General features: G+C 39.8%; 1 protein-coding gene across 12 annotated transcripts in view; it reads left to right on the top strand.

Annotated features, from left to right (window-relative positions):
* Window positions 1-13642, top strand: part of grip1 (glutamate receptor interacting protein 1) — a 281122-nt gene that overhangs the window by 111011 nt on the left and 156469 nt on the right. For 3 of the 12 annotated variants that reach the window (XR_009270749.1, XM_058773058.1, XM_058773070.1), the window contains exon 1: window positions 1138-1317. The exons of 4 other annotated variants lie outside the window; for them this stretch is intronic. Coding sequence is in view for 7 of the 8 variants with exons in the window: in XM_058773058.1 (XP_058629041.1) it covers window positions 1185-1317 (133 nt within the window). In the remaining variant the exon portion in view is untranslated. Of the gene's footprint in view, window positions 1-1134; window positions 1318-13642 lie in introns of those variants that run through there. 5 more of the 12 variants (XM_058773067.1, XM_058773069.1, XM_058773061.1 and 2 more) reach the window with 5 other exon arrangements.

Raw genomic sequence — 13642 nt, forward strand, 5'->3', positions numbered from 1 at the left:
TCACGTATGATGAGTGAGCCTTCTGTGAAAGGTTTTATTCTCCCATGATGTGTTTAGACCACAAAGATAAAGCTTAGCCATCCAATCACAATGAGATAAACGGGGTGATTCAATAGGGTGAAGAATCAGAGGGTGTTTTTGATGAGATTGTCCATTTCCACTACTGGGTAGAAAAGTACAGATAGGTTGGAACACACAATGACCATTTTTCCCAATGTCAAGGCAGTAGAATGACATCCGCACAATGGGGAATCAAGTCCCGGGAGTCTCTAGGGAGTTCTGTTATTGGAATGGGAGTCTCTCGGGAGTTCTGTATCTGTTACCCTGGGGTGATGTGGCACACACCCCCACTGAATGAATGAGTTACTGACACGCGCTTGGGTGTCATTGTTGGCCAACTGCTCAATTAACAAGTCCTCTAGCCCCATTAATGCTATTAGCCGCTGATCCAGGCAGCACCGGTTGGCTAGGCTGGGGTTGGCAGTGAATTAGAGAGTGTTGTAATCCTCTCAGCTTTTTGTCAGTGCCACGCCAGCTACACGTGACCACAGTGCCCCTTCCGTCTTGTGGAATTATCGCAATGAAATTTCAGGAGAGCCCCTCAAGGGTTTTCATCCACACCCCACTGGTGCAGCGTTGCTTTGTTCATTGTTACGCCGATAAACACTCATGCTTATTTTAAAGGCAAACGAAATCCCCACCCTGTTCCCACTCTTGAATGAGACAGTCGTAGCCCAAGGATTCCTCGCCTTGCTGCCAGTTCCTTTGAACTTTGTGTCTTTCTCACTTCCCTGTGTGTTTCCCCCCCGCCCTTGCTTTCTCTCTTGTTCTTAGCCTGTGCACACTCTTCCTTACCTACATGTGCATGCAAGCATGCACAAAGACCCATTCAGCTGTACAGCTGAGGACCCTTCTTCACATGGGTTTCTTAAAGGAGACGGGTGCACCGGAGAAGACTGATATTTGACCCATCCTCTCCAGCTGACTGCGATCTGCCGCTTCCCCCCGCACCCCTCCTTCTCTCCCTCTCCGCCTCTGTCTCGCTCTTTCTCTTTCTCTCTCTCTCTCTCTGAGATCTTTCAGAGCTGTGCTCTTTGTGAAACAGAACGCACACCTTCACACACACGCTGGCTGAGTGCGGCGGTCTGTGCCTGTATCAGTGGGACTGCACGCGGTGGGCAGGCATGGAGCGCTTCCTTGGCTTTGTCAAACAGATCCGGAGGTCCAGGAGACGCAAGGGCAAAAAGTACCGTCCAGAAGAGGATTATCACGAGGGTTACGAGGATGTCTATTACTATGCTTCCGAGCACCTGCACCGTAAGTGTTCCCGCTATAGCTGGCTGGCAAGGGAGGAAAAAAGGGGGGATTAGATCTCGGGTATCAGTCATTGTTTTACTATTGCATAAATCACTAGCCTAGGGCAGACATCATGAGCCACTCATGTTTGAGGGATGAATGAATGGTTTATCTGCAGACCTTAAACTCCTGGAGGGACTTCAGCTTACAGCAGTTGAGGTTCATTGTCAGTACGAGTGTGTTTATAAGGGTGTGGGTGTGTATTCACCCCACTACCCTTGTCTGATGGATGGCCTCAGTCGGTCACCATTTGTTTCTATTGATTTAGAGTGTGTTTAATGCTGCATTGGCCGTTAAATGCGCACTAGAGTGGACATTTATGGCCATACTGGTGTACCCTGCTAAGCTGCTTCTGTTTGAGTGCTACTTGGTGTGTTTGGATAGCACACTGCCCTTTAATCGCAGGTGAGAAGTTCGAGTGTGTGCCTGCGTGTGTGTATGTTTGTAAAACAGGGCATCATTTTCAACAGTATAGCGGTCTCAGGTAGCTGTAGTGCTAGGTTTCAAAAACGCAAGCACTGACTAGCATCTTTCTCAACCTTTGCTTTACCTTTTGTTTATTATGAAGCATCCCTTCCATGCACACTACATACATTCTGGTGTTGTTTTTCCAGCATTATGCTACCCTTTGTTTCATGTTGTTTCAGAGTTTCCCTGTATACGGAATGATAATTAGCATTGTGCTCTCTTGGCACTCTCCTATCTGTTTTGAAGTTTGCAGGTTCCCGTTCACAACATGCCCCCAGGGCAGAATGGGTAATGACAGGGAAGCGGACCAGGAGTCCTGTAATCCTCATTCCATGGCTCTCCTGGTGAAAGGACAGTCTAATGGACAGTCTAAAAGTGGGTGAATGCAGGTGTTAGCAATGCTTTGTTGCTGTATTGTCTTTTGCATTATTGTGTATTTAGAGAATTGAGAATTTTTATGCACTTTGTATAAAAGTTTTGAATCAAGGAAGATGGGATTCAAAATATAGAAAATAAAGCTACATTACCAAGTTTCAAAAGTATGGTAATGTAGCTTAAAAATGTTCAGTGTTTGTGGGTCAGGTTTTGTCTACAGTGAATGGACCAAGTGTCCCAACAAGGGTAGTAAAACCTGAAAACACCAGGCAAGGGTCCCTATATGGAAAATGGGTCAATGAACATACTAAATAATGAGATTTCTTAGGGTTGAACTAGGAGATAGAAACCATTATTATCTTAGCATAAAACAAAAACAAAGTGAATGAAAGTCTTCAGCATGATAGAAAAATGTGTTAAGGTGTAGTTTCATTATTAATGTATAGCTTCAGTTTTTCATTGTATGTCAGGAATTTCTACAGTGCTGAATCAGTGGAGGCATGTAAGTCAGACAAAGCATTACCCAAGATACTCACTCATCACCATTAGCAATAGTGATGTAGTCATCACCACCATGCATGAAAGCGCTGATTTGCACGAACAACCTTTGTGAGAATTTAAACCTGCAGAGCTGCGGTGTTCTCAGACGTTGCTAGCTTGAATTGAGGATGACTGGTGGAATTAATTGTGTGACTGAAGCCATGTTTCATTCCCACGTTTGCTTTGGTTTGGTTTTTGCAGGGAGACATTAATGAAATTAAATTGTTTTTGATCAGTGAGTTGTTATGATTGTGATGTCAGCTGAACACTGCAACCTGTTCCCTAAATGGCTTCTTTCTTTCAGACGTGATTTCAAATGTCAGGTATTCACTTTGATATGCAGTAGCGAAACGCTCTGTACGAAACATAGAATTAGACACCTAATTGGCCCAGCTGGAGTCCGACTGAGTCATTCGGAGAAATTGAGGAGTAAATGCCATTTGGAATATTTTTAGATTAGAGGGAAATGTAGAGATGTCACTTACATTTCAGGTGTGTGTTAAATGTAATTGGACTTTGAGTTAGCAATGCTGCTTTTAAAACATAATGGCAGCTTGGCGTGCACAAAGGGATCAACTGCTAATTAACCCATAGCAAAAGCCTGGAAATGTCACACGTGGGCTCCCCGAGCCCTACCGCTCCCCTCTTCCATTTGCTAGGGTCCCTCGTTTCGCCTCTGCCTCTCTCTTCATCATTTCTGCCTTCCTCATGTATAATTCACGGTCAGGTTTTAGTGTGTCCATTCTCATTCATTTATCAAATTCTCCCTCATGTGGCCCGCCGTCACTCCTTCTGTGATACACTTCATTTTTATACCACTGGGCTCACTGCAGGACCCACACTTTGGGGGAGGACTACATTTTGATAAATGGATCTTATCTCCATAACAAAGAGTAGTGTAGAGACAGAATATGTTTGTTTGATGTATTCAGGGACTGTAGGACGTTCTAGTGGAGGTGACCCAGTGTAATGTGCCTACAGTTGTCAGTCCTGTTTTATTTGCTAAATCATTTTTTTACACACAGTTTGGCTATAAATGCCTTTTAATTTTTAGGACTCACATTTGCATTTCGAGAGTGAAGTGGGTTAATCTGTAACGTGTAGAACCTTAAGCTTTTCCAGTTTGAAAGTCACATGTTAGTGAATACAGTTGTCAATCTCAAACTGATTATGAAGCTAGTCTGGGATGCTTCAAACCCTCTTTCCATTTAGATTCTCTATAAATGGCTGCATTTGCAAGCCCCTTTCCTCTGCAAACTGGTATTTTCCATAGCATAATAGTATATAAAATGCTGTTTTAAACACTGACCATTCTTCTTGGAGAGACTCCCTAAATGAAACATTAGCTGCCTTCTCTTAGCTCAGGGCAAGTGGCCTTTCCCTGCTGTGAGGTTCCCAGAAACCTAATGCACAGCATCCATTTTGCTTATTTGTTTTTCTCTTGTTCACAGGAGTAGACTCGAGTATCAGTGCAGTTCCAGTTGTTATAAAATGCAGTGGAGCACCACACTGTAAAAAATGAAAAGTTGACTTAACTTAAAATTTCAAGGCAACTTGCTGCACAGCTTTTTTTGAGTTTACTCAACTTTGGACCAAGTTGTTCACTCAACCCAAGTCACTGAGTAGAGTCACATGTCTCTCTTTTTTGTTCAGCTAACACAGTTTTGTTAGTTAAAGACTTGTAATGCTTTTCTAATGTGTCTCAAATTATGTTCTGTGAACTTTTTTACTTGTTTACAAATGACAAACATTAATGGATAATTTAGTCTAACAAATAGACAATATTGTCTTTGTTTGTAAGACAACTTACAAGACTAAGATATCCAGAAAACGGACAAAACTGGTTGAACATTCCCTATAGGCATCAAAACTAGACACGGTGGCAATCAACAAATGTTAAAAAGATGAGCCCTTTACATCACAGTACAACAAATAACTAACAATAATAATAAAACAACACCAAAAAAGTTTCGATGAAATCAGCAAACAGCAAAACAATAATCCTATAACAGTAACTGCATAATTTATTCATGCTGCAATGCATGCTGGGAACTCACGAAGAACATTTTAACAATATGAAATTCTTTGTTCAGACAACTGTTTGACTAGTTGGGACAACATTTGGGGTAATTTTGTTGGTCTGACAAGGGTTTTTATGTAGTTTTAAGAAAAATGGCATTTTTTTAGTTTATGAGACTCAAAAGGTTTCGTAAACTGGAAAATGTGCAGTTGCATTTTTTTACAGTGCAGTCAAAATCAACATGGCATCATAATTGACTCTATTTACCGTCATAAACCTATACAAACTATACAGAGCTGTAAAAAACAGAATTGTAAGCTTTTATCATAATAACTTGATCCGTCTCTGAAGTGGCTTTTATCTAACATCACCAAGCCCTTTTTTAATTTTTCAGACCTTTCCTGCCAAATATTTTGTTTAAAAATAATGTCTCTCTTGTTGGTATCTGTTGTATGTTATGCAGTTTATGACATTATCTCTATGCCTAAAATGACTTTTTTTTTTTTTTTGCTCACAAATGGATAGCTAGTCACAGTTTAAATTACAGCAATGTGACACTATATATTGAGGTGGCAAATACCGCCTTTTGCTTGGTAAAGAGAAATACCTCTTGTGCGATTTACAGGTTTTGCGTGGATTCATCAAAACAGCCACCAAGACTGCTGTGACAGAATGTGTTTGGTTCCCAAAAAGAAAGTGGCAGCACTTCTAAGAGACATCTCAAAGGAGCTGGGAGCTAAATCAAGGATCTGCCTCATATCAAAGCAAAGATTCCTCTAGTAGGTCACATGAAACCCTGAAGGAAAAAATAAATGCATACCAAATGTCTTCATTTTGACAGTTAAAGTGAAACAAAATGTTTCCGTCTGATAAAATGTTAATTTGTTTTGTCCAAACCATAATCGAAGACCCCCTCCTTTTTTCATCCGATTGACAGTATGAAATCCAACAAGATTTTTCACACCGAAAACAAATGAATCCATAACTGTGTGTATCTAAATCAGGGGTGTCAAACTCAGTTCCTGGAGGGCCGCAGCCCTGCAGAGTTTAGTTCCAACCCTGCTCCAACACATACCATCTAGGCTGTATCCGAAATCGCCCCCATATGCCCTCAAATAGGGCACTATTTGAGTGGACAGCCATTTTTAGTGGTGTCCGAAACCATAGTGGACATTCTCGAGTGCACTCATTCAATCCCACAATGCACTGCAAAAACGTGTACAACCGATGTACACTCAACGGCTAGATATAACCCATAATGCACTGTGAGAGTCAAGTGCCGAATGAATTCCCGCGTCTCGCCAGAAGATGGCGCCCGCAGCTGAATCATCCATTCATTTTAAAAGCGCTCGTCCACGGCGTAATACGACACGGGTACAAATTCATTGTAAATTGATTATTAAATTGTTTAACTATGGTTTATACAGTCGGCGGCGATAGCCTCGTGGGTAGCGCGTCGACATGTAGCGCCGTTGTGCTTCGGGCGTCCCGTGTTCAAGTCCCGGCTTGCGGGCCTTTCGATTCCCCCTCTCTCTCCCTCTCTCCCTCTCTCCAACTTCGTTTCCTGTCTACCTACTGTCCTATTAAATAAAAGGCAAAAATGCCGGAAAAAAAACAAACTATGGTTTATACACAATTTCAAGATAAATCCTTCGATCTTACTACTGAAGCTGCCCATTTCAAATGATTATTAAACAGCAAGCAAAGCGGCAGTCCTTCCGGTGCACTCGGTGTCCGAATTCACTCACTCGTTTTCATTCACTCCTTCAAGTGAACTGTATGAGTGGACTAATGTAGGGAATAGTGAATGAAGGGTATAGGGGGCGATTTCGGATACAGCCCTAGTCTTCAAATAAGCCTGAAGGACTTGATTAGCTGGATCAGGTGTGTTTAATTAGGGTTGGAGCCCTCCAGGAGCTGAGTTTGACACCCCTGATCTAAATGCAAAGCTTTGTATTGGTGCAACCGCTTAACGATTGGATCAAGATTTTGCTTTCCAAAGATACATTCAAGCAGACACAAATTAACATCCGCCCATGACCCTCTCAAAATCCTTCTGGAAAGATGGCTGAGATTCTTGAAATATGGTTATGGGGCATGTCTGTTGCGCAGCGGCAGCTGTTTTAGGCCTGCGGTTGCTAAAGAAGGATGGAGTCTGGTATTTTAACGAGCTGCTCACAGTTAGTAGGTGATAATGAAGCCTGACGGTCCCTCCACAATCATCTCTCCTCCCCAGTCACCATTCACAGTCAGCTGATCTTTCTCTACGCATTAGCGATTACGCCAAAAAGAGATAGTTACCTAAGGCCTTCTGCTGAATAGCATGAGGATACTGTCTCATCATTCTCATTTGGGATAAAATGTGATGAAAGTACTTGGCATGCTTTCTGGATTCATTCTTTTTTTCTGTATTTATTTTGTTGTTGTTGCAGTTAATGTTGCACACTACTCTCTCTCTCTCGGTGTTTGATCACTGCTTAATGGATATTCTTCTCCACTTTCATTAGCCAGTTTGCACTGTTTGTCCTGGCACTGGATCAGGTCACAGCTAGTCATGGCCATCCTTTGATAAACTTTTTCTAACACAATGATCTGAACCTCATTTATTTACGTGTTTATTTATTTAGAACAAAAGCATCCTGGCCACTGGCCACTCAGTTCACTTTGATTCTGATCTTTTGAACAAGTTTTGAATGGTCCAGTTCATAAAGCCGATAAGGGCTGCTTTTCCCAAAATCATTGCATGCCAAAGTAGATTGTAGGGACTTTTGGTGCCAGTAGTTTTTACAATGTACTTAGGTTTATGCTTTTGGGAAATGCAGCCTTGAATGATTTGTTCAGATATCGGGCTGATCCAGTTTTCACCGACTTAGTCACTCACAATGAATAAAAGCCCACTGGAATTCCACACACAAAGCTATCATATTACTACAGACTTGGAGGATAGCACACATTAGGTCATAAAAAATGTGAAAATAAAAATGTCATAAAATCATGCATATTATTTTATTATGATTGTGTGTGTTTGTTTGTTTTGTTTTTTGTGATTGTGCAGCATGACATCTCCAGTCCTCATTGGCATTCATTATGGAAAAGAGCAGCCAGGATATTATTCAGAATTTTTCTTTTTGTGCTCCACAAAAAAAAAGTTAGGTTTGGATCAGTATGACGGTGAATAAATAATGGCCTTTCATTTTTAGTTGAACTATCCCTTTAAGTTAGTTTCAGCAAGGCTCAGAGTACCTTCCATGAGCTCTAGTCAAGCTTACACAACCTAATTTGTCCTTATTAGGACATATGCCTTGTTCATCATGACCTTTTCTCTTAGCTTTTTTTTTTTTTTTTTTTTAGAAAAGTGCTGAGGAAAGTGACTTGCACTTGAAAATGTGGGCACTGTATGTTAATGCTTGAATTGCAGCGACCTTGTTTTTAATGCCTTCATCTTCAACTGATAAATGTTGTTCTTATTTTTTTTTCTGCCCACAAACTTCAGCCCATCCCATTACACTAGGGCTGTCACATCACGTCACTGCACTTCTCCATTTACAGTGGGCATCTCCATTTTACTCCCTCCTTTCACTGTGTACTATAAGGCCACCTCATCCTCCCGCTGGAAATTTCCTCGCTGAAAGCAAAAGCGTAACCTATTATCTCCCCCTTTTCTCTGCATGCAATAGAGCCTTCACCATCAAAGAGGCATGATGAATTCTGATGTGTTGTGTAAGAGCCATTAAGGAATGCATTAAGCATTAATTTTCAATGACAGTGCTGTATCATACCCCCCCCTCCCCATGAGTATCGCACTCATCTCGGGGTGAGTTTAACGTGTGCCAGGCCTCTAAAGTCATGGAATCCTTTTTTTTTTTTTTTTGAATTGATGGGGACAGCACTGTCATTCGGGCTGACATTTTCGGGTTAACCGAGTAAACAACGGCAATATTAACTGCTCATCTGGTAATGACATCTTAACCCCAGCGATCACGGCGCTCTCCACTGCAGACACTCAAGTCCCCTGAGAATTCATCCTCCTTTTTACGGTGTCAGATAAACTAACGTGTTATTGTTCAGTTTACTGTCTGTGAGTGCATCTTGGCTTGCAGCAAAACAGTGAAGTAAACAAATCTTGTTCTGGTTTCTCTGTGTGTGTGTGTGTGTATAGCAATAGCAATTCATGTTTTATGTTTGCTGGAAATATTTATATTTCTAATTATATTTATATTAGTTCATTACTGTTTTTTTCTCTTTATACAAAATTAAAAATGCTGCAATCTGTAAATTATACAGCTATAATGTAGCTATAAACTCATTACCACAATTTTGCTGAAAACCAGTGATGTATGATGCAAAACCTTACTGATTACTTGCTTGGTGGGTGATAAAAAGAAGGCGAAAATCCCTGTAAACATACACTAAAAGAAGGGCTCAAGCTACGTCTAGGGATTATTCCCGATAATCAGAGAAAGGAATTACTTGGATTAAGATGTTTACATGGCATGGGCAAACCTCTTCAATCCCTTTTCCATGCTACTTGTCATTACTTTTTGATTAAATGCTAAGAAATGTGGTTTGTTTACCACTGTTTTGTCAATTTTCATTTGTACTTAAACCACATCACAAAGGCATTCAGTTTAAGTGCAACAGGGTTGTTTACTTTTGCGTTTTTCATTTGCCTGCTTAATGTGTTTCTGGGGGACCCAACTTCCCTGATTTTGTCGGCAACATGCCTAAAATGTGTTGTAAAGTGTTTATTTGCCTCTATAGTGCAAAATGGCAGAACTCAACATATTTTACAGTGATTATGGTGGTTCTAATTATGAGCATAATCACGTTATTAAGGTTAAGGGTAACAAGCAGTCTTCTGTTTACATAAACTGTCTTAATTGCATAATAAGGATGTCACCATTTATCATTTTTCTCATTTACGGCACATGACCTTTAATTTTTTTTATTTTTTTTACATGTTTTTTTTTTTTGTTCTCTTTGTTGTTTCTAAGTCCTATTTTTTTCTTTTGTGCATTTTACTTAAAATAAGAATTTGTACAAAAATATTTAATTGTACATGAACATTGTACATGGTTTTTCATGCTACTATATAAATAGTAGTTAAATTCAAAACGATGTCCTGATGTGTCCATGGTTAGATCAGGGACATGTGACCAGGATCCATGATTGTGGCATCCTATTCTGCACTCAGTGAAATGGCTGTGCACATTCTATCACAGCTTTCATCATCAAGCGCTGGACCCTCCTAATGGTCCATTCTGCCCGCAGCCTCTCAGACATATACGGGATGTCTAGAAAGATCCCCTCCCTCAGTCTTCCACTTTTGCACTCCCTTTCGCTTGATCAAACTCCTCCTTTTATTTCCATCTCTTTCTACCTCCATTTCTCTGATTTCACCATTCTCATCCATCAGCTCTCATGAGATCAGGGTCCAAATGCTTGTGCATACTGCACAGTTATAGTTTTTGCTTGTCACTATTTCTCTATCCATCTGCTTGAATGGTTCCTGTGTTGATGCACATACGATTGTATCGTATGTGATGAGCATGGCAGCACATCTCTGCAGAATTAATCTAAATAACTTGTTTTAAAACCAGTCATTTTGATGATCTTTTTTTTTTTTTGCATATGCCATCTTCTATTAAGGCTTCTTATTATTTCTGCCTTGGGTTATTTGAAAACTACTTCAGTGGAAGTCTTAAGATATGTGTTAAGCCCTGCTTAGCCCGATTGCTCACGGCATATGGATAAGTGTCAAAGTAGAGTGAATTACACTTGAATTAATGGTTTTGAAAAGCACATCATTTGGGGACTGTTCAAGTAGTTGCCAGCTTTAGGTGACCCACACAATGTGGTCAGTGTAGGGCAATGTGTACTACACTGCAAAATCCTTAAAACTGGGGAAATTTACTGGGCATGTACAATTCTTAAATGTTTTTAGTTGAATTTGTTTGTTTGGTTCAAGTTTGTGCTTTTCAATAGGGTACAAAAATAATTAAAGATAAATTCTCTGAAAACATCTTATTATTTTATGCAATTATGCATCTCAAGGAGATGCTTAAGGAGGAAGATGTTAAAGGATACTAATATATATAAAAAAAGGTTTTTATTGCAAAAAACACAAATGCTGATTAATAAAACGTTTTGTTCTGCAGTGTAGTTAAAGGTCATTAAAACTAATTTCTCAGAGTCACTGAATAATTACATAATGTCACTTAATTGCTCTTTATTTCAGACCTCTCATGTTGATTTATGAGCTCTCAAAGCATCTTGTCTTTGACACCCACGTTTGTTCAGATTGCAAATTGAGTACTGCCTAATAAAATTGTTTGCTTTTAGTATAATCATTTGTGACACCCTGCATTGCACCAACATCAGCACTTTTGCTCTGTTAGCCATTCTATTGGATGTTAATCACAGGCTGCATTTGCAGAATATAATTGAGTTATCTCAGCACCCCAACAAACACAAAGTGTCTCAAAATCGCCCCTAATACGATCAATCAGAGCAGAACTGCAATGGTTCATAATATTGCTTTTAGCCAAGACTGATATTTCAAAAAGGCTGAAAGTGAAAAAGAGAGAAAAAGAGCAATAGAATTGCAGATGAGGCTTCAGGAACAGTGTAGGTGAGTTTTAATAAGGAGGTTTCTGAGGAGGACTGAATTTCTGTGCTTTCATACTTTCTTTGAGGAAATGTCTTTCTAAATCTGTCATGTTGACATTGTTTTATTGACTTGTGATGTGCCAACCATGGAAATAAACTTAATTGCAATTTAAACCATTATCTTGGGTATTTATAACACAAAAAGTGTCACTCAGCTAACAGTTCTCTTGTCATGTTTTCCCATCTTTTTGAATCTGATGGCTCCTCATGTCCACTGGTTGCACACTTCTGAATCTCAGCATATACGCTAAGTCACCTGGGTACTTACTATATTATTAATTGAGCAGACATCCTACTTTTTCCATACTCTGTAGAAGCATTTACTCTGTAAAGCATACATTTACTGTATACACATAGAAGGTTTCTTTTAAGACCATCTGAGCAACTTTGGTCCCCGCATTGAAGCTTGTGCTAGAGTTGCATTTGCCAGTGTGTGTGCATGTGGGAGTTTGTGTCTGTGTACCTTTTTCTCTCATACTGTTTACTAAATATTACAATGCTTCTTCAAAGCTAGCACACTGTTTGAATTTGTGCTTGAGTTTGTGCAGCTTTGCAGAGAAGGGTTTTATGTAAACTTGAGATGAGATGACCGATTACAACAGCTGAAGAGCAGATATTAAAGGCTTATTTGTCTGAGACTTTCAGCGCTGTTCCAAAATATTTCACATAAAGTATAAGAGACTCCTCTGTTGTTTACTGATGCCAATAATACAGTTTATTGATGCATTAGCATGTTGCTAAGCTTGCAATACAATATATTTTATTTGAATAAAGCACAAAATATACATGCCGTATTCAAGCTTGCTTGGGCAAAAGGCCTTGTTTTTAATCATCGTAGCTCTTTGGTTTCTCTCTGTAGCCACCAATTACATTCAGTTTCTTAACTTTGCCCATTATGTTTTGACTACTATTATTCAGTGGCTTTCCAGATACGAGGTGATTTATTGCAGTAACTGGCAGGTCAAACCCTTATGACATAGATTAAATGAGAATCCTTTAGTTCTTTTGTCTGAGCACTGCAAATGTCATTCAATATGAAGCAGTTGACGTTTGCTCCCTCTCATTACAACTGCTAAGCTTCGTCATCAGGAGCTACATTGATTAGCATTGTAAAGTAGTCTATAAACCGATTCTGGGGGCCGTGTTAGCACAAGCGAAGTGACTCTCTAGGGTATTCTTTCTTTTTTTGTGATAACATCACATCGTGTTGAGACACAGCGGTGCTATGCTAATATCTATTCTTGTAGTGTGTGCCGTTTACACGCTAAATCAGTTTTCAATCTGAGCTGAACAGCCCAACCGTGAGTCATTGCTTCAAAGTTTCTCAACTTCAATCGCTATTGTGTCCTGACATACAAGTGCACAATTCATCCAGCCAAAATAATATCATGACGTACAGCCTCTTTTTCTTAAGATCTCTCTGTACTTTTTTTAATCAGCCAGGAGTTCATTAGAGGAAATTAGCTCTGAGGAAAAATAGCACAGGAGTTCTGTTGTGAAGCTGAGCATAAAAGGGCTGCACTGTGGTAACAAGCTGGCCTAATACCCGTCCTGTTCCCAGCTTTGCTTGATTTCCGTTTGTCTCACACACATGCTAGACAAGATCTGAATCGCATTCACAGCTAAGTATCTCTTTCAATTGTGCAGTTAACCCTCCTTTATTGAACTCTTCACAGAGCCAAATGGAATATTCAAACTGAAGAGAAGTTTAGCCTAGGGATACACCGCCATTAAAATGAGACTTTGTTAATGTTAGTTAAAAACAGTACAATTGTTTGTATCCATTTTGAATATTGCCTTTAATGTAGTGTGTAATGTAGCTTTATGTGAATGCAAACGATCTGCAAAGTTGTAATTCATCACTGGATTCACAAAACGCATGCTCTTGAAAGATGACTCTGGACCCAGTTTATTTGGACCAACTGGGACCACTGAATTTCAACCTGTTAATATGATAAATAATAGATGAATATATTTTCTATTGAGCGTTCAAAATACAGAACTATGGCAATATGCGTTTTGTTTCCGAACACGCTGTACACGGTAGGCCAATCACAACAGACTGACCAATCAGAGTAGGCTCACAAAAAGGAGGGGTTTAGAGAGACTTAGAACTGCTTCGAATGAATCTTTTGAGAATCATTGGAAAATGAAGTGATATTAAATGCATATTTTGAGAAAACGAAAGCATTTGACCTTGCATCCATGTAAATC

The sequence above is a fragment of the Onychostoma macrolepis genome, chromosome 04 (genome assembly GCF_012432095.1).
Source record: "Onychostoma macrolepis isolate SWU-2019 chromosome 04, ASM1243209v1, whole genome shotgun sequence".
Lineage (NCBI taxonomy): Eukaryota > Metazoa > Chordata > Actinopteri > Cypriniformes > Cyprinidae > Onychostoma > Onychostoma macrolepis.